We start from the raw sequence: 23,211 nt of genomic DNA, 5'->3' as shown, positions 1-23,211 counted from the left end.
ACAGTTTTGTCCCCAGGACTGTATCAAAAGATCGCTTTCCAAGATAAGACATTTTATTACTTGGTTGCTGGGGAAATCAAAAACTCATTTATAACTATTACGTATTTGCAGATATGATTTTTATCATTGATTTTCATTATTGTCCCAGTTAAGTCCAGAGATCATTCCTTCAGATAAAATTTGTGGCTGTTATGAATCTTCTTTTGACATGTTAAAAATTGCACTTTTAAATATAAACCTTAAAAGGCGTGTCAACGGACGTGATTCAGACCGGTTACATATATAAATTCATTTAATGCTCAATATTACAACGTGAAAAAAAAAATATTCGTTAGGTTTTCGTACAGGACTAATACATAAGTATGTATAACTTTTTATGATCCGATTTAAAACAGCACAAACATTTATAATTTAGTCTTACTAAGTACTTTAATGTTTTCATTCAGTAATGGTATGTGTGTTATTTCAGTTATCAACTTATTTTAAAACTATCTTCATCAAGCAGAGAACTTGTTTTCGACAGATCAAATTTTCTCAAACCTCTATGCAGATTGTCATTATTGTTCCTCAAGACAAGACATATTATTACCAATGACGTTAACATAATGAAATTAAACTCAATAAAAATAGAATATTAAAAATTCGTCAACTTTTAATTGTTTTCTTCACAATACCATTCCTGGTATGACATTAAAGCATTTGATGAACAGGACACCCATATGTTTCCCATCAAACATACTTTGACGACTATCTATAAGCTATGATTAGAATCTTCAATGGTCTTTCTATACAGTGGAAAATACTATTGGTTGCGACAACGTGATGCCACCTACGTTGCAACACCCTTGAAAACAGTTTCAAGGACACTTGTTTCATATTTTGGTACGTATTAGTCAGTAATTTTTCCTGGAAATTCAATAAATAGAGCATGAAAGAGTTACTTATTAATTTAGTCTTGTAAGAAATTTAGTGTCTGTGTTTCAATTTTTCGTTGAACCAAGGAAACAAACCATTCATAAAACTGAAAAGAACAAACGTAAAATTGACTTTTACATCAACAATGCTGGTTTTTCGTATCTTATTGATGTTCCAATGTGAACAACTATTACCCAGCTATAAAATATAATATCATTTTTGAATTTATTGGAGTGATGGTTACAGGCTAACAATGCCCATTCTTGTATATCCCAGACTACTGATAAGGTCTTTTTGAGTTGAAGAATTTTTTCTCTGTGGACAAGTTCTATTAGATAAAGGAGAACATAAAAGCTGCATGTCACTGTTTACGAATCCAATCTGCTGATATTTTCCTAATTTAATAACATGTACCATTATTGTATGATGCCATGCGCGGCTGAAATTACTTTTGATATCATATCGGAAGACTTGTCCAATAACCAGCATGGTCTATTTATGATGGAAAAGGTTTAAGAATACGTTACAGTATATAATTCTTATTTGTTTATCAAGAGTCATAAGTAAATTATAGGAGGAGCCAACAAGGACGTCTTATGTCTCTGTTTAATGGGAGCTTTATAATTGGACTTTAACAAAGTCATCTGAATAACAAGGTTCTTGTTAACTAGGACTTGTAAAGTATCAATAAGTATAGCATGCTGGCCTCTGACGTTAAATCCATGTTTACAGGAGTTATATTATGGCAAAGTTTAATATTCATAACAAAGTTTACAAGATGTGAAAGAAGTACAGTATCACGTAGAAGGTTGGAGCCACGTGTATTTACTACACGATATGGTAGTCTGGTCGGAATGATATTTAAACGGGAAAATCTACTGCCAACTGAAGTTTTTAGTGGTCTCCAATTTGCTTCTACAAGACAAAAAAGATTGAGGTTTATGCCTCCATCGGGAACTCTTGAAAAATGGCTTGGAACACGCGTCTTTTACAATACAAGTTTTAGAGGTGTTTGTCCTCAGAGAGAAAAGTTCACGATGCAAAATGAACCGTTATCCTTTGTGATCCTCCAGGAACGCTTACATCATATAAAACAATATATTACTTATAGAAGGGAGGAGTGTTTAATGCTTAATCTCAATATTCCTAGAAAAGGTAATGTAGGAACGTATATTTTTATGTAGTATATATTTTCCTTATCCATTCTCAAAGCAAACCAGTAAGTTTTGAAATGAAAAACATTGCCATATTTTTCTTTTGATCTTAAATGTTTTAATTTTGTGATTTATCACACGATGATATGCAAGGCGACCAGAACATTTTGACCGGTTGCTATCTGATTAGGCTTTATTATTTTCTCCTTGAGCTATAAAACTATACATTCATAATATTGGTGCTAATGGAACAATGATAATTAAACACTTTATGAATTCATACTCCATGATATATATAAGTTATGATTCTATTGACCAAAATTGACCATTAGTACTTTTGGTTACTGCTTAATGGCACAACAACTCATTATATGAGTTCACATAGTCGTCTTTGAATAGCAACAGGTAAAGTTTGTAAGGTTAACATATGTTTAGATCTATGGAAATTGCTTTATGTGGTCCATATTAGATCAGATTGGGGTGCATGACCTTTGACTGTGTATTAATGTACGGACAGTAAATTACGTACACAATAAATATTTACAAACTAAGGACATACAAACATAAATAGTAAAAAAATCCTCAGCGAACAATAGTATTCAGCCATAACCTGTCTAAAAGAATATGAGTGAATGTATTTTCCCTACATGGTTAATTTTATGTAATTTTGACCTGTAAATAAAGACTACCTCTCTTATAAGACCATGATTTAGCTCTTTCTTAGAGAGTCACTTCAGACAGGTTTGACAATTAAATAATATCATGGATATTACCATATCTGATATATACAGACCAACAGCCGATATTGAATCAAAGTGTCTAATGACGTTTTACATGTATAATAATTAATATATACCGAAATCTCTACCAACCCTTTGCTACAAACTGCAATATGTATAGCTCTTGAACTCTGTTTCATACTGAGTGGGTTAGCTTGTGGTAAGTAATTGCAGGTATTAGATCTGTTCTCAGTGATAGTTCTATATTGTTATGATGCAGTCTGTAATGTTTGCTGTAACACTTAAATCATATGATATTTGACATCTTCGTTATGTAAAAATACCTAGATTGTTTCTTAGTTGACAAGATATACAACAATATGGGGATATAATTATGTAATTGGACAATCAGTGTTGGCTCTCTGAATCCTAAATACTTGTGTTTGATCGAAAAGCTCGAATTTTGACATGATGATATAGCATTTTCCAATGTAGGTGGGTAAATGTCAGTACAGTAACGATATAGCAGTGTAATTTTAGGCAATTATTATCTTATTCATCATTAATCTGCTATAATGATATAATAGAAAAGCACAGATAAAGTGTACTTAAAAGAATAAGTTTTTCGGTAAGTCTAATTAAGTTTAATAACTGTACTGGTTGGCATTGGCATTTTTACGAGGAAAAAAGTTTTCTTTTCAAAATTTGAAATGTTGTTGAAGACGAAATTAACAGACTTTGTATATTCCGTGATAAAGACTTCCTTTCTGTTGTTTTCTGTCAATCATTAATAGCCAGATTAAGAACCTATAAGATAAGAGACACAATTAAGATGGAAGTTCCATTAGTTACATTATGTCTCCTTCCAAGGAATCAATTAAGTTGACAACATCGCTTCTTTCATATGGCGATGACAGCTAAGAAATGTATTTAATTTTAGAAGGGTTATTTTGATAGCAATTTTCGATTATTTTGTATTGTCGAGTCTGAGTGAATAATATTAATTGAATAAGAAGAAACAAAACATAGATACCTCCAAAACACATTTTTTTATCGGCAGAGGAATGACAAATGAAAGATACATTATGAAGACAATAAATTGACACATTGCATCTAGCACTTTATATACATACAACACAATATCATTTTGTACCTTACGTTATATAAGATCTTATGTTGTTTTCTGAGGGAAAAGCTACAAGACAGATGGGCAATTTGTGTGAGAAGGCTGCTTTTTACTGAAGATTAGGAAAATCTAAAATGCATGCTAGAGACTAGTGTATCAATTTCATTTGATTGTCTGTGTAGGTGTCTTGTAGCATTTAACAAAATCAATGTTTCACAATTGTTACAATCAACAACAAAAAATAATACAACCTGACCAAACATTACGACAAACGTGATGACTTTTCATTCAGAATTGTCAACTTTCCTTTCATCTGTTTCCACATCCCTTCGGCTCCTGCGTATGGAGTGTTCATATCGCAACTCATACGTTATGCCAGAGCTTGCCGAAACTACGCAGACTTTTTGTATCGCGCTAGAACTCTAACAAATAGGCTTCTAGAACAGGGTTATGTTGCTACAAGATTGAAGTCATCACTACAGAAGTTTTATGGTCGTCATCATGAACTCGTGGATCGTTATGGTGTATCCATCAGCACCATGAAAACTGATTTATTCAACGGGTCATAGTTTTCCTTTCCGCGTTTGTCTACCCCGGACTTGACTTTTTATGAGCAACTCAGCGGGTGTTTCTAGAAAAGCAGAGGACCCTTACCCTACCGGTGCACCTGGTCCATGCTCCCAGGTTTTAGTTGAGTCTGAGTTGCTCATTTACTTGTGTTACTTTGTATGTATGATTTTAGTTACTTTATGTTCTTTGTTGTGTATGTCTGTGTTCCATGTCTGGTCTTTGTCCCTGGATTACATGCTTTTGATTACCGCTATAACCTTGGTTTCCTTGATTACTCTTTACCCTTAAATGAAGTATTTACACTAAACAATCCTAGATAAGTTGACATTTTTCATTTCATCTACTTAAAGAACTTGAAATAAAGGACACTACATAGGCAATTAAAAATCTTCTTATTTCGACTTTAATTTGAAATTTTCAGAAGAAATAAGATTTCCACTTCAAAACTTCAAAATAATACAACCTTAAATCCGAATTATCTACAATGGTTTCAGTTATAGTAACATCCCAGATGCTTCATGGTATAAAAATCTTATTTTTTAACTCATTCATCTTTTTGGAGGTCATAGTTCAATATAGTTTAGTGGGGTTTGTATGTACTTCTTTTTTGTTCTTCGTCTGTTGTCCTGTCCTTTAGTAACCCTTGGTGTTGATTTGTCTAAGTAATCCTCACTTGTTTGTGCTATTAGTAATGATTCTTCTCCGTTTTACCCTACAACACATTCATAATTTGTGCTCATAAACTAAAATATTACCCTCAAAGTGCATTCCCAATTCATACCAAGTTCAATAGCTTACGCTATTGATAAATTTATAACTTTCAAGAATACATTAAAGTGCATTTTACACAAAAAAAAGAAAAGAAAAATATACCAAACAAATAACTTGTCAAGATTTCCCAAATGCATAAAAATACACAAACCCTTATGACAGAAATTTAGGTCTGTTGATTGTGTCGAACGTTTAACATATACCAGCTGGTTGCCCTCGAGGCTCTTCAGTCTTATTTTTTCCAAGTTTACTTTTGAATCAAGTAATTGACAACTGGATATCTTAATCAAATATTTGTTTCATAGTCAGTTAGCGATTTGATTTCAGACAAACAAAAAAAAGAAATTTATTCGGGAATAAATCAGCCTTCTCTAAGTAGTTTTGATTTGTATCGAGCTGATCTACTGATAGTTTGAGAGAATTCAATACTTTTATATAGTCACTCTTTATGTGTGATTTTAACAATCATTTAGATTTCCGATATATATATATATATATATATATATATATATATATATATATATATATATATATATATAACTTTACTTAAGACAATGCCAAAACGACCGAAAATATTGACATATCTATTTATAAAACTTTTACTTTAAATCATATTACCTAATATTTTTCTCATATCTAATCGAGTGTTATATATCATTTGATTCTTTGGCTTCTTCGATTGGGTATTCGAACAGTCGTCTCGTTTTGCGAACAAGGGAAAGGTAGAAACCATGGACAATGAGAGTTACTTTTTACATGTTAGGAATATAGCGGTGAACAATTGCCAATTCATCGGTTGGCGTGTTGCAAACTCAATGACAGAACTGAACAGAGCATTTTTTCTTGAACTCTGGTAAAATGGGGACCAAGCTACACAGATACTATCAAACACTTCGTTGTATTTTGTCAAAGTAATTCCACTCTTCGCAATGTGTTTTTGAACTGAGATTTTTAACTCAACAGGAATACGTGTTTGTCCGTCCCTGAATAAAGTATACTGCAACATTCCCGACCTGTTTATAAATCTGTTCTTGGTGTACCACATACGTTGACAATGAACATTCATTGCTTCAATTTATGAACATCTGTGCTCAATTTTTAACCACAGACATACATTTTGTAGAAACCATTTTTGATTATGAAAATTCTTCTAGTTCATAAACTCATGTGCAGAGCATTTGAGGAACACATTTTTGGAGTAATTTTTGAAAATGCGTAATCACTTTTCATTTTTTCCTACATGAAGAGAGTGTATATTAGAGGGAGAAGTCACTTGTTAAAATAGATGTAGAACACTGCCGTGGCTATTTTGCTGTTTATTAGCCGATTTTCTCAAACTTCTCTGTTGAAAATAGGGTGACTTTACATACTTTTTGAGTGTTTGTAAAAACTACTGGATGAAATTTAATGAGTGATGTACAAAATTAAAGATAAAGAAAACTGGAGAATGACAACATTTATCTTTTATGTACTTTAGATAAGACGAATGTAAATATTTTTCAATTCAAATAAGGTATTATTGGATAAATGTAAAATCACTTTTGTTAAGGTTCATAAATGTTGATTTGTCATTAAATATTTAGAAAAAAACTATTGCATCTGATAAAATGAAATTAACATCAAATGAAAGAGACAAGTCTGTTAAATGGTAATGCTTATCTTTAATAAATGTGCTTTGGTACATAATAAAATGATGACTAAATTATGTACCTTTGTCTTGAGAAAGAAACATCAAAATATTCATTTTCCTAAACTATACCACAGTAAGATGTTTATTATTGTGTCTTTCTGTTTGTTTAACCATATGTCTTTACTTCCAATTAAAAGATTAAAGAAACGTTTTTAAAATGATGTAATCTTTATTATATAATAACAAGTTTGAAGTACTTAATTAACGGTTAGAATTCGACCAATTTCATTACTGTTTCCTGGGGCAATTGCTGCATCTATGTCTTGAGAAAGAAATATTAAAATATTCAATTTCAAAAACTATACTCCAGTTATCTGATAATCATTGTGTCTTTCTGCTTGTTTAACGTTTGAAGTTACTACCAATTAAAAGATTAAAGAAACTGCTTTCAAAAAATTTACTTTTATTTGCATATTAATGAGTTTGAAAACTTGATTAACAGTTATAATTCGACCACTTTCATTATTGTTTCCAGAGGCAATTACTGATCAGTAATATTCACAGGTAAATTTTGACATTTTATTATATTTTAATGTTTTTAGAACACACCCTTGCTCAGTTTTATTAACATAACTTTGTCATAATCAATTTGATAACTTGTATGACTAAAACGACTCAAAACCTTTATCCACCGTAATGACGGTATACCTAGATACGAATACATATTATAATGTAAGATTCCTCTAAGGATTCCAAATCATTTTCAAAATATACCAAGGAAGATGTCAAAATGCTGACAACATATTTTTTCAGTGTGTCGGGATTTTTATACAGATGGTCCGCATTTGAATGGGAACAAAATGTGCTCCGCTAGTCGTTGACATATTTCTTAATCTTCAGAGGGTGACTTTATAGCTGATCGAATCCTAAAAGATGAACATCATTTAGCCAGACCCTTTGATCTCAGTTTCCTGTATATAAATGACGTATTTTCTTTTTAAAAAATTTCTAGTTTTGGGATTTTATACATCGCATCTTCCCTGAACATACCTTCAATACATGCGTATGGAGTTTCCATATCACAACACATACGTTATGCCAGAGCTTGCTGTAACTACTAGTTTTTATTCTATGTTTTTGTTAAGTGTGTCTGTTTTTCTTGTCTAGTCTTTTTCCTTAGAATACATTCTTTTAATTTTCGCTCGCATATTGGATCCCTTGAATACTCTTCAACATAGGAAATAGAAAGTAAATGTGTAATACATATATGCACATTCAAAATTTACTACCTTAATATTTAAGGACACAAAATAACAAGTAATACATACTGAAATTCAGATATTTTGAAAGGTTTTTTTTCAAAATTATTTTTTAGCATTTGTTCATAACTAAAAAAGACTTTCATACGCTTTAGGTAACAGTGTATAAACGTCATATATGACTTTCCTTTTCGGAACGCTGTATATTGATATTTAGAAAAAAAAAATATTTCATATTGATTTCGGTTTGTTTATTACATCGCTTGATTTTCAAAAGGCTACATTAAATGTAATGCCAGAGAAAATCTGTTCAAAGCCAAGTTCCAATTGTCATATAAGACACAACTGAAGACTTTCTTCTTGGCCTCATTTTTGTTTCATCTGTATCTTGACAATTCAATAAGAACTGTACCTGTGGTCGATAAAACCCTTTTTTTACATCTATAACTGTTTTATTACACATGCACATATTATATGACTGAGGACAGTGAAAAAAATAGCGTGGAGATCATACTGGAACATTTTGATGTAAATATCAATTTTTTTGTGCTATGTCAATGTCATTTTGTCATGAATATCAGAATATCACATATGTATCAATTTATTTTTTTCTGTTTGCCCTTGTTAGATTCCGAAATAAAACAGCAAAATATGATGAGTAAGATTTCAATATTGTTTTATCTGATTCAAAGATTTGCAAAAATGTTCTGCATTCTATTCATTTACATTATCAAAGAAGAATAGTATATTTTTTATATAGGTCAATTATCGTTTGAAACAATGACAGTGGTCGTTTAATGGGGCTATAAAGTATGAATACAAACCAATATTACGTCTAAAGTATTACTAAAGCGGAAAATAACACCGAAAAAAAAACAAACAAAAAAAACATATAATACAAGCCAAAGAACCAACAGCAAAGAAATTTAATTAGTCATGGTCCAAAGAGGAAAGCAATCATCTCGTTTTATAGAGAAAAAATCCTTTGTAATTTTTGTGAGATTTCAAATACTTTTTATTAAAATTTCAACAGAATTTACGATAAAATATATACAGATAATTAAGATTTATTTCTTGTAGCAATAGTTTGCAAATGAGTAAAGATCCAAGCACCTATATGTTTGAATTGAAATTGCTTTGCTCATAACAAGCTATGATGTGTGTGTGTGTGTGTGTGTGTGTGTGTGTGTGTGTGTGTGTGTGTGTGTGTGTGTGTGTGTGTTGCGGGTAGTACCACAATTCCATGTTTTAGTTTTGTGAGTCTTTAAATTGTTCTATTTCCTGCCATTGATTCTGTATTATGTTAGTTGTTAAACTTTTGTGTTGCAAGTTTTGTACAGAGCAATAGACGTTGTTATACCTGTTTTCAGTTCCACAATTGTAGACAATTTAATAAGTCTTACAGTTTACTTCTTATTCTAAAATGTAAAATTCAATCACTAACTCGTTCCGCTCCTATTGTAATTATTATCCTATTTCTACTTCTAACACTTCTCAGCAGGGTTATCTAGGCGGCCCCAGATAGAGACAGAATTATTCAATATATTGGAATTGTGGAATAGCAAGGTTATTGTTCAACAATTATTGATAATAATTCATATTAAGAAATAACAATACTAGCCTGGTATCTCATATGACCACTTATTTAATGAGAAAGGTTGCTTATTAGTCCAGCAACATGCTGCGTTTTATAAACAGCAAATAAGAGATTTCAATATCACAGTAAGAGGGTCTACAGATTTATAAGTGACCATAGAGCGCATAATTAAAATTATATTTTTACCAATAAAGTAATTAAAATAATAGAAAATCATCGTCAGGGCGTCCTGATCTTATTCATAACTCATAGACAAAGACAAAAAGAACTGAAAAAGACAGCCTATATCTATGAAAACAGACAGACACTACTCATTTATCTATAAAAATGAGAAAACCGGACTCCATAAAAGAAACATTACCGACGAAGCCTCCAATAGGCTTCTCAGTTGGATATATAATATAATCATTGAATTGCTTATTAAACGTTATTGTTGAAATAAGGGATGAAAAAAATCACTAACACCTGTCTGTCCGTTCATAATAGATGTCATAAACCTTAAGTGTTTTTCAAAGCTAATCATCAAGTTTGCCATGGTAAAAAGGACGAGTTTTACACGATCTTTTTAAGATATCAGTATAAAGCTATAGAAGGAGATATGGATTAATTAAGGGACACGAGTAATACTGTTCTCCCTACGAAATAAGGCTTTGAATGACCATTAAGTTTTATAAAAAAGTGAAGTGATAGGTCATCTATTAGCGTAGCCCAATTTAGGCAAGATGAGAAGACCATATGTTTATGTTTATCGGCGATGTGAGGTTGCCGATATTTTTTAATCATCATGCCTGTCACCCAAGATAGAAAATAAGGTTGTCGATATAAATGTAGATCAGAGATCATTCGATAAATAACTAGCAAACATTTAATGACCAAATTAATAATCAACGTGAACACACCAAACGAAAGGTAACAATTATGCTTTTTTTAACATGTCCCAAAATGTCAAGATGGTAATACACGGAAGACAATAACTGTGTCGGGTTAAGTAAAGGCTTTTCTATGGTTGTTATAAAAACAAATGCATTTCATTCATCTAAAAACGTTGAATAAGACAACCAACAATTTTTATGGCAGATTTGACAAATATATAAGTTGACGATACTGAAGAACCACCAAAATCATTAATTAATTTAGAATATTACCAAAATCACAAATAGATTATAATAATTCGCATCCAAAGTAATCTTAAAATTCATTTCGTTCTAAAACGCAATTTTAATGCTGCGTTTTCAAGAACCTACTTCATTGAATATTTTATTTTCCATTAGCATTCCTTGAGTTATAAAGCACCGGTATCGAAGAGTTCCACAGTACACGCAATCGAAATAAAAGAACTCTGGTCCTTGTTATAGTATTGTTTTAACAAAGTATCAAAAGCATGCTTTGGTGTATTCGTGATAAGATTTCCTTTACAGCTGCTCCGTCAATCAGAACTGCCAAGTATAGGAACTTAACACAGACGGCTCAATTAAAGTACGAGTTCCATTAGTTATTATTATACTTCCATATAAGAGAAGTCAATTAAGTTGACAAACCACTTTCTATCATTAGAATGACAGATGCAAGATGTGCAAGAGGGATGTGTATAAGCACAATAAACATTTACCGATAACTATCTCAGAAATTGACACAAGAAATGAAGAATAGTCTAACAAAGATCTTTCTATTGCTTTTTTTGTGTTGCCTGAAAAATATGAGATATTCCTAGATGTATCAAGGGCGTAAGGAATACAATTAGTTAATTTTATTCTTAAGTTGAAATCTGTTGTGTAACGAAATGTCAAGTGCTTAAGCTAGATTATAACTAATATGTTTGTATATAGATTTTCCTATTTCTTCACAAGATGATCTTCAATGCACATACCCTGAATTTAAATGTAAAAAATCGGTAACCGAAATTGATACCAAGTAATATAATAAGACCTTTAAAAGAGGCATTTCTACATTTTATATGGATTCTGTAGGAATTTTGCTCTATTTTGCAAATTATTGAAAAAAACTGGTTTAAAGAATTTCTTAAAATGTGTTTAAAAAAACTTCGTTTTGGGAGCCCTAATTATGTCAAGGATGAGAAGTTATATAATTATACGGAATTAAATTCCTGCTGTAAAGGTGAAGGGGTGACAAAGAGTCTAATTGGCCTAAAAATGATCATAAACTGTTGAATAATTTTATTGTGAATTTGGAGACTTGAATCCACCACAAACGAGAAAACATTAAAACTTCTAATAATTCTTGCATTGAAAGGACAGAAAAAATGCTTGAAGTTTACCAATTTTCAGATATTCTGTCAAATTTTGTTCTATTTGGTCTGGTAATATTTTTGGCGAGGAAAAGGTATCCACACCAAAGATACAACTTAATAATTAGTGAATACATTCATTATTATGTAGTTAATCATATGTGAAAATAAAAAAAAAAATGTTTCTTCGGTGGCACCATAGTGACGTCATACTATGAACTAATGCCACAAATTATATTTTTCCTTATATTTATATATTTTACTGTGTTATGAACAAATTTTATGTTATCAGAACAAAGTTGATAGTTTTAGACAACATTCATAGCTTAATGCCCGTACACCTTTGTCTGCATTCAGAGCAAATGAATTCCCTTTTTTTTTAAATAAAAAGTTTTAAACTAGTTTGTAACAAAGTTCATACAGTGGTGGTATGCATCAAGATCAGAATATACGGGCTATAGCGCTTAAAAGTTCCGTATCTCACGTGATACTAATAATTTTTGTAACTTGAACAAAATGAAACATTTATGCAAAATTATTGTAGTGTTCTGTAGCAAACTTAAATATCAAATAATTGCACGCTTCATTTGTTTTGCAAAACTTACATGCATTACAAATCCTCATCTAATCCTTATTTCATTTCTAGTTTCTTAGAAATGTGTTGGTTCGAGAAAGAGTAATCAAGGGAAGCAATGTTATAGCGATAATCAAAAGAATGTAATCCAGGGACAAAGACCAGGCATGGAAAACAGATATACACAACAAAGAACATAAATCATACATACAAAGTGACAAAAGCAAATGAGCAACTCGGACTCCATTAAAAACTGGGATCATGGACCAGGTGCACTGGTAGGGTAAGCGTCCTCTGCTTTTCTAGAAACACCCGCCGAGTTGACCGGGGTAGACGAAAGAGGAAAGGAAAACTATGACACGTTGAATAAATCAGCTTTCAGGATGCAGATGGATACACAGAAATAATCCACGTGTTCATGATGACGACCATAAAACTTCTGTAGTGATGACTTCAATCTTGTAGCAACATAACCCTGTTCCAGAAGCCTATTTGTTAGAGTTCTAGCGCGATACAAAAAGTCTGCGTAGTTTCGGCAAGCTCTGGCATAACGTATGAGTTGCGATATGAACACTCCATACGCAGGTACCGAAGGAATGTTGCCACAGATGAAAGGAAAGTTGACAATTCTAAATGAAAAGTCATCACGCTTGTCGTAAAGTTTGGTCAGTAGTTTTCCTTTACCATCGATTTCTAAGTGTAGGTCAAGATAGAGGCTGACTTAACAGTGTCTGTAGTATCCTTTATCTCAAGTTAATTTGGGTAGATGCGATGTATCAAAGCCCCGAAATTAGGATTGTTTAAAGAAAATATGTCATCTATATAGCAGAAACTGAGATTGAAGGATCTAGCCAAATGATGTTAAGGTTAAAAATGTAGAAAGAGGGATGTTATCAAAAAACTTTATAATTACAGTTTATACACTAAAGTATATACCTTACATGGATACATTTGAAACTAAAATAATGGTAATATGTCTCGTAAAGTTCTAAATATTGACCAGTTTTATGGAATCCTTAAATCTTTTACTAGTACACTGATAAAAGATAAATTAACTGTGCTCGGAGGTTTTAATAATCAATTTCACGAGTCCTGTTTTGGAATATTAAAGCATGATAATATATCATCGTGGGATATTCGTGGTTAACCTACCCTAAATTACCATCTTTTAACTTTATGCCTAAAATTAATTATTTAAACTTTTGTTATTATAATTTAGAATTTTTACAAAAGAATATTAAATAGTTGTAGAACATTAACTTTAGACAAATATTGACTTTGAATTTGATCAGATGTCAAAATAAATCACTATATAATTAGAAATATTACTGACACATGAGTTAACAAATGACAGTTTTATTGTTTACTGTCAACATCATGGCTTTGCCACTTAAAATTTACAACATCATATCGACATTTAAAAAAAAAAAGTGCATATCGGCTTCCGTGTTTTAATCGTTAGATAGGGCTATGATAGTATGGGGAATAACAATTAAAATCAATGGTAGTCTATAGTCCTCACAGGTTAATAAGTAAATGGGTATCGTCTTACTTATATATTTTACTAAAGAATTAAAAATTTTAATTGTCCTTTTCCCAATTCATTATCTAAGCTGAACTGAACCTAAATAGAGTAAATCGAAAGCGCTATAGGCACTTAATGAAATCAATTTAACTTTTATAATTTCTGTATGTGTCTGATTAGTCTTTCATAGTCTTTGATTGGAGATAAACAGTATCCATCATAATTTTTTCCTAGTTTTCTAATGATTGCTAAAACAAACCGATATGTCGCTGTGGTTTGGAATTCAAATAAAATTTTAAAACCAGAGGGATAGACCAATTACGTAATGAAATATTAATGCACATCTACTAACACAGCTGGTTTTGTTTTGTTATGTTTTTTAGTTTTTGTTTTTCAGGGGGGGGTTGTTTCTGTTTTTTATTTTGTTTTTGATTTTTTGATTTTTTTGATTTTGTTTTTGCTTTTGTTTTTTGTTTTTTTGTTTTGTTTTTTGTTTTTATTTTGTTTTTGTTTACTTTGTTTTCATTTTTTTTGTTTTTGTTTTTTTAATTTGTTTTAAAAATTTTAAATATTCATTAGCACGAGCATTAGTTTATCTTTGAAGTATCACATTTAATATTCAACGGAACAATAACAGAAACTTGATCTACAGCCTAAATTTTCAATTGTTTTTGTGTAGAATACTATCTGAATGTTCTGATAACTTCAATTGTTTGAAGTTTCTTTTTTAACTTTTCAAGATTTCTGATTGCTCAATTTCCTCCAAACTTTAAACATGGCCATTAATCATAAAATCGTATCTCTCAAAATAACAAGATGGAGTGCTTAGCTTTTAAGTTGACTCGTCTTGAATAAAAAAAAAAGAGAGAAAAACTCTGACTCATCATTTATACACATTTGACTTCACTTTTTTGTGTTAGTCTATTTGAAATAATGATTTAATATTGTACATATGCTGTTGAGTATTAAACTAATGATACTCAGTAATTGTAGGCTTTTTTTTGTCTTGGATGATAAATGATCATTGTGTTACCAATTACCAATTTCACGTATCTATGGTAGTGGTTTTTAGATATACATCAATTTGAAAGCCAAAGTGTACAACTATTGCAGATGCCGTGACAAAGGTTATATCTTGGTCAATCTCTGATAGCTGACATTTAGAGAAACATAAAACGCAATTAACATGGAACACCATTAGTCAACTTCATGTCTTAATCAATGGTCGTTGTAGGCACTATATATTCTTGATCATTTGATGACAAATCTCGACATCTTCACATGACCTCTTTGATGCCAAAAGAATGCATGTAGCTGATCAGTGTAAAGAAATGATTAGTTGATGGTTAAGGAAAACAGTATATGTAACTTTTGACAGATACAATTGTTTTCAATTTACCTGATTTTCAAATTTTATGTAAGCGGATTTTTTTTAAATTTTCAATTAATGATAGATGTAATATGATAAAAGTTTCATAGACCTTAACCATATCGTCATCTCACAGTTTTAGAAAAAAAAATATATACATCTTGACAGCATAGCAGCTATATATAGAATTTTCTTACTTGTACACATTTCCATTAAATTCCAAGTTTCTTAGAGAAAAAGGAAATATATTTATGAAACCCAGACAAAATTCTGTAAAATAGGTATAGGTCCTGAGTACCGTGAACCACGATTCATAAATTTGAATTTTAACCTTAAAGTTCCTATGGATGCCATGGAGGACTACGCAACAAAATGGATAATACTAGAACAAGAAGACATTATTTCTCTGTCAGCGTGGGTAAAGGCTTTGAGGTCTTTAATTTTACAACGTATGAAAGTTTTTAAAGATCCCCATGTAGCTAAAACATTGCCAACCATTCATGACAAATACATAGTCGAACCAGCAAACAAAGCCCAACCAACACTGTTTTATCTGCAAAACGTTTTACATCCAATGATTACTATCAGAGGTTGACGTAGAAAATAATAGTAGTGTTAAGACCTATACTACCACTACACTCAAAAGAAGAGATAGTGGAAAACCATAAATCTGTGCTACCCTCTTTTGGTCTCTTTATCAAAGACGATTATAGTGATCTACCGTCTATGTACTGGATTCTTAAACTCTACAAGAATCCATACAAACAACGCTTCATAGCTGGATCTACAAAATGTTCCACCAAACCTCTTTCAAAACTTTTAACTTCTCACAGCTGTCAAAGGGTGTCTCTAGTCCTACCACAGCACTTGTTACTCCCATAGTGGTATTAATTCAATTTTGATTGAAAAATTTAAAAGATCTTTTGAAAACCCTTAATTCAAAATTATTATCAGAATACAATAGCATTAACACCTATGATTTTTCAACTATTTTTTTACTTCGATGTTCCTTACTCAGTTAAATTTTCGCCTCAAAAACGTTATACATCGTTGCTACGCAAAAAAGACGGTACACTTATATACAAAAATGTAGTTCTAAGTAGAAAGAGTAATCAAGGGAACCAAGATTCTAGCGGAAATCAAAAGAATGTAATGCAGGGACAAACACCAGTTATGGACAATTTATACATAGAGATTGCCATGCTTTGTAAAAAATAATTTCAAATCATCATCCAAATATACCAAAGAAGATATTTTCAAAATGCTGGAAGTTTTGATCATATTTGTCCAGTGTGGTGGATGTGTTTTTCAACAAACGGTCGGCATTCCTATGGGAATAAATTGTGTTTCCCTACATACGGACCTATTTCTTTACTCTTATGAGGATGACCTTATAGTTGAACTGATCCGAAAGAAAGAACTGCGTTTAGCTAGATACACACTGTACTTTAAGCTCAGTTTCCGTAATACAGATGACGTATCATCGTTAAACAATCCTAGTTTCGGGGACATCGCATCTACCCCCAAAGAACTTAAGATAAACGATACTATAATTACTGTGACGTCAGCCTCATATCTTAACTTCTACTTGGAGATCAGTGGTAAAGGAAAACTATTAACCAAACTATACAAAAAAACGCGATAACTAATCATTCTGTACTGTCATCTTTCCTTTCATCTGAGGCAACATCCCTTAAGCACCCGCGTATGGAGTTTTCATATCAAAACTCGTACGTTACGCCAGAGATTGACTGTATTGCGCTAGACTTCTTATAATTTGGCTTCTGGAAAACGGTTATGTTGTTACAAGATTGTAGTCATCACTACAGAAGTTTTATGGTCGTAATCATGAGCTCGCGGATCGTTACGGTATATCCATCTGCACCTTGAAAACTGATTTGTTCAACGTGTCTTGACTTTTTTAAGATCAACTCGTTGGGTGTTTTTAGAAAAGCTGAGGACGCTACCCTACAGGTGCACCTGGTCCATGCTCCCGATTATTAGTGGAGGTCCAGTTGCATATTTACTTTTGTTACTTTGTATGTAGTTATTTTATGTTCTTTGTTGTGTTTGTCTGTTTTCCATGTCTGGCCTTTGTCCCATGATTACATTATTTTGATTTCCACTAGAATTTTGGTTCCCTTGATTACTTTTATTAAAGAATTTAATGAAAAGATTTAAGTAAATTATGTAAAAGGATAATACGTACTTACATACAATAATGTACAGTAATTCGACTTCATACTTACCCAGTTAAGGGTTCAACCTTTTCTTCTCATGAGATATGATTTTTTTTTATTTTAAACATGACGTTTATTAAAGGTTTTTATGAGATTTTATAAAATGGTTCTATCGTAGCATTTAGTCTCAGCCAATAACAAAATTACATAATTCAGAAAATCAAAGTGTGTGGTGAAGGGGATTGCTTCTTTTTATCTTTCTACAATACTTTTTGTCACAAACAATGTACCATTATTGAAAAAAAAAATTTCATATATTATAATTCAATGTTAATTCTTGAGTTGAAGAACATATACTTTAAGAGCATTATTGTAATTATTTTCTATTCTTTGAACCTTGTTTCCACTAATCAGAGATATTCCACCTTTAATTGCATCCCTAAATAAAAACTAAAGTCATTATGACTTTTAGTACTTCACGTTACAACCCCAACTCCAGTCCACTAGAATTGTCGTGATCGTTTGTTTCTATTGCTTGTAGTTTTAATGCTATTGTCAATCTTTAATGTGTTTTGAGCTAGCTTTAAGTAACTGTGAGCATTCTTTAAGTGGATATCTCATATTGCCTATATCGTGGATAGTGATGTATTACTTGGAGAGAATCGGATGTATTATTGTTATTATTATTGTATTATTGGTGTCCCTCAGAGTTTACTTAAAGCTGTGTTGACACTTGTTGTAGACTTTTTTATTTACTATTTTTTTTATTTAGGTCAAATATTGGTGCATTTGTTGCGTTTTACCATATTTGTTCTATTTTCTATTGTTTTATATAGGATTATCTTAAATTCAAATAACACAAATGCCACAGATGAGGGCGTTATTATTGTTGAGAACCTTTTAACATTCCAAAATGCTGTCAACTTTTTACAAAATAGATGATAAATGGATAAGCGACTAAAATGATTAGTATTACATCAGACCAGTAAATATTTTAGTTCTGCTATGAACAAAAGTGCAAACATTTAATACACTGAAAAATGTGTAAACATTAGAAACATTTTTTTTCCGTATGACAACGCAAGACGCATATAAAATATCATAAATGTAGTATAAAAAATTCAATGCCTTTCCACAAAATTTATCAAAATTTTAATTTATTCTCCATGTAATCGATACCTTTACAAATCATCTTTTAATGTGTTCCGTATAAATCCTCAGACTGATATCTTCACTGTCATTAAGAAATGTGCCATACCAGATTAAGAATTACGCGATAGATGTAGCCGTGACTTAACATTCAAAACATAAATGTTTTATTTACCAATGGATGTACTGTTTACATTTTGCTAGTAACGAGTTAGATAATAGTCATTAACTGCAGGATAGACCTTTGATGCTTATAGTAATGGTTGACTGGTTGTCTAATCAAGGGAAATGGAATTTAATCAATTCCATGGAATTTTTTATGGACATGTTCTCTATTTGTATATTTTGAAATGTTGGATCAATCCATCCTGACACTGTTACCATTTAGCAATGGTCTGGTTTTGATCTATAACATAAATTCTCAGTCTCAGGAAGTTAAAGCTGAGGCATTAGCTGCTCTGAATCTATTTAAGGCTCGTTTTAAATGTAAATTTGAAGTTGTATCATCACCATCTGAATTATTTAATACAGAATGTCACCATAAATAATTGGTTGCAAACACATTGTTTGCATAAACGATGCTTTTCATTCGTAATCGATGAATTTGCATGGCATTGCTCACTAAATAATATTGTAAATGGATACATCATCGAGTTTACTCTGGTTTTTTATATCATTTCATCTCTATTTGGCGAATTGCCGATGGCAGACTGCACCTAGCCTTTTCACCACAAGGCACGGGCCTGTATCTGGAATGATATTTAAGTTTGAAAATGATTCTTTATCACCAGCCGAGGTTTTCCGCGGATTTCACTTCGCAAGCTCGAAACGATTTGAGGAGCCAATAGGCTCTGTAGAACAATGGATGGAAGTTAGACGTTTTTCCGGTCAAAACAGAGGATGTGTTTGTCCACAGTCACTGGATAAGGAAAGACAATCTATAGTCAATTACTCTTCTATAAAAATGACGAATTTGAGAAGATTACAACCGTATATTATACGACAACATGAGGATTGTCTGGTTCTTAACATGTTTGTTTCTTCCAAAGGTGAGTTTTATCGTATAATTTTAATTGAAAACATTCTTTTCTGAGACATTTTGAAAATATTTCTGCGCTTAATGCTAGGTTGTTTGTCTAGATATTAGGGTAAATCGTCCTAAGCATTCCGTTGTTTTGAATTTTTGACTCCATCTTTTTCTTCAATTATCTTGGTGCAACATGATTGTTTTCTACGTCTGGGAAAGGTAAATCCAGATAAACTACGCCATGTAAATCCCCGCATAAGTTGGAACAGTTTCCTGTCCTTTCCGTCACTACGAGGGTGAAAATCCTTTTGATATTCATATATGGATTTTATTTGCTATATGCTAGTCTTGCTTTGTCGCTTGTTATTTAATCAGCATTGTGCTATTATATTTTTGGGACAGGTAGGACTTTTAACTGTCGGTGAGATAAAATAGTTGTATATGTTAGCTAATCAAATAAATTCTACATTAGACTCATGAGTATTTTAAAATGCTGTACAACATACAACGACAATTATTGTGAGCAAGCTCACTAAGGAAGCATATCCTGCTTCAAGTGGACTTACATCTTTTTTAAATCTCAGGTATAATATGACATTAATCTGATATCAGTTTTCTTTCTACGTACAATGCTTAAACTTCCTGTTAAATGTCTTTTGATAGAATTGGGCGGTTTACGTAGAGTTGTGCTAACAAGGTTTTAACATGTAAAAACCTTAAGTTGGGTTATCTCCCTTTGAAGCATCGGACAACGGTTCAATTTTCATGCATATCAATAGTGTATGTGATGTCAATCCTTTATTTAACTTCTATTACACTTCATCAAATCTCTTGGGATGTTTCGTTTAAAAACTGACAGACAGTCAAAAAGCTAGGCAGATTCCTTCATAACACCAATCTTCGTTTTGATGGAGCATAAAGACTTTTCAAGACTGTAATTTAAAAAAGATTAATGTTACTATCACTTCCTTTGCCTTTCAAGTAAGTCAGGGATGATTTGATAGTTTCCTCACACGGTGTAAACAAATACGACTATCGTTTTAATTTGAAGGTTCTTGCACTGATTATCAACGTTATTTTTTATTGTAGTTTTACGTATGTGTCCTAATCAAAATCTTGCGAAACCCTTTTATGACTCGAAGATCACATAATTCAATTTTTATAGGATGTAAAGAATGTTTAAGAATACTGAAATACGACCATTGTTTAAATGTAACTTTTCTTTTTACGTGAATGAATATCAATGAAATCACTTTTTTAAATGAGATAACACTGATTTCGACAACATGCTTATCCTATTTGCATTCTAATCATCTATTACTGGACGGTGTTATGTAAAAAAGCCATCCATGTATAAGATGTTTCAAGCAACCTTTAATAGGGTTTTCCCGAATAATTCATTTAATTTTCCCTCCGATTCTTAGATGGACATCTACATGTACATTTCAATATGAAACATTGAATACTTCTTTGCAACAGACAAACAATATTTTTTGTTACTCTGAACCTTTTATAAATTCATATTTTAAGTTGTCAAAGACATATTTCATGTTTAACTAACCATGAATTTAAAAATCGTCAAAAGCGAATTTCTCCATAATGTCCTTTCTAAAGGTCCCAAGTACCGTAAACCACGATCAATAAATCTGAATTTTAACTTTAAAGTTCTTATGAATGCCGTCGAGGACTACACAAGAAAATGGACAAAATAAGAACAACAACATACTGATTCTCTGTCAGAGTGGGTAAAGGCTATGAGGTCTTTAATTCTGAAATGTATGAAAGTAGGACAATGAGTGCCAATGCTACATCAGTTTTCAAAGATCCCGATGTAGCAAAAATAGCGTCTATTATACTTGCGTCTTACCTGCATCCAAAGCCCAAAACAACATTGTTTTGCCTGCAAAATGTATTACATACTGTGTTTATCATCAGGAGTAGACGTAGGAAATAATAGCAGTGATAAGACCTTTTCTTCCACTACACTCTCCAAGAAGAGATAGTGGAAATCCATAAATCTGTATTATCTTCTTTTGGTCTATCTAACAAAGACCGTGATTGTGATCTACCGTCTGTATACTGGTTTCCTAAATTTTACAAGAATCTATACAAACAACGCTACAAAGCTGTTTCTGCAAAATGTAACACCAAACATTTTTCAAAATTTCTAACTTCTATATTCACAGCTGTCAAAGAGTGTCTCCAGTCCTACGACGACACTTGTTACTCCCATAGTGGTATTGATTCAATTTGGGTCTAAATTCTAAAGATCTATTGGAAGCCCTCAATTCAAGATTATTATTAGAATACAAAAGCATTAAAACCTATGATTTTCCATTGGTTTTAACTCTTATTTTTTGTATAAAAGATACTACAGACAGTGTGTAGTAGGACTCATATATTGACCTACACGTAGAGATCGATGGCAAAGAAAATTGTTGAATGCCAGAGCTTGCCGTAACTACGCAGACTTTTTGTATCGCGCTAGATCTTACCCTACTGATGCGCCTGGTCAATGCTCCAAGTTTTTAGTGGAATCCGAGTTGCTCATTTACTATTGTTACTTTGTATGTATTATTTTGGTTTATTTATGTTCCTTGTTGTATATGTTTGTTTTCCATGTCTGGTCTTTGACCCTGTATTACATTTTTTTGGTTCTTACTAGAATCTTGGTTCCCCTGATTACTCTTAGATTTTTAAGAGGAATATAATTCCACCGAATGGTTAACCAAATAAGTATATGGGTTTATTTCACAGAATAATCTCCTCAGTTCTAATAAGAAAGGTTCAACTATCTTATCTTTATCATTTTTTTTTTCACGTAAAACAGTGAGGCTTCATTCCTTGCATTGCAAATGGTAGAACCACTCGATGATTAATTTGGCTTCCCCTTTCGATTGTTTTTGGTTTTGAATACTTCTTGTATAAAACTAATATTTTGTCTATGATCTTCCTTCATATTTGATTTTAATGCTGCTGATGTGAGGTTACTCCTTGAAACACGTGTACAGCATATCGAAGTTTACAATATGTATTTTTTGTATTTCTTAAAGCCAATTGAACGTTGCATTTGTATTAAAATTTCAAATCACATTTCTTTAATTGTGCTGTTTATACTTAGTTTAAGGCGGAAAACGATATGATGAAAAGATGAATTCCACGTATACATATGTTAGAAAAACATACTCTTTTTTCTCTCAGGCATAAAAAAAGTCTATTAAACAGAATATCTAAATGTATCATTGATTTAATGTACTATAATGTCTGTAATTCCTGAATTATTGGATAAGCCATTAGCTGAAATGGCATGTCTGATCATTACCCCAATGGATAGCATGACATTAGAACCAAATTCAATGATAAGAGATCAGTTTAAAGAAATAAAAAGTTATTGGATGAGG

General features: G+C 31.8%; 1 protein-coding gene across 2 annotated transcripts in view; it reads left to right on the top strand.

Moving 5' to 3' along the window:
• LOC148629513 (neuroligin-4, X-linked-like) overlaps positions 1-23,211 on the top strand; it is a 107,684-nt gene that overhangs the window by 11,524 nt on the left and 72,949 nt on the right. The window contains exon 1 of one of the 2 annotated variants that reach the window (XM_088552580.1): positions 19,427-19,832. The exons of the other annotated variant lie outside the window; for it this stretch is intronic. Coding sequence (XP_088408706.1) covers positions 19,538-19,832 — 295 coding nt within the window. The 5' untranslated portion in view covers positions 19,427-19,537. Of the gene's footprint in view, positions 1-19,426; positions 19,833-23,211 lie in introns of those variants that run through there. 2 annotated transcript variants of the gene reach the window in all.

Source organism: Perna viridis, chromosome 1 (assembly GCF_037379345.1).
Source record: "Perna viridis isolate PV_CMFRI_1.1 ecotype Kerala chromosome 1, ASM3737934v1, whole genome shotgun sequence".
Lineage (NCBI taxonomy): Eukaryota > Metazoa > Mollusca > Bivalvia > Mytilida > Mytilidae > Perna > Perna viridis.
Note: the sequence above shows the minus strand (reverse complement) of the source record. Positions and strands in the feature narration are given on the sequence as shown.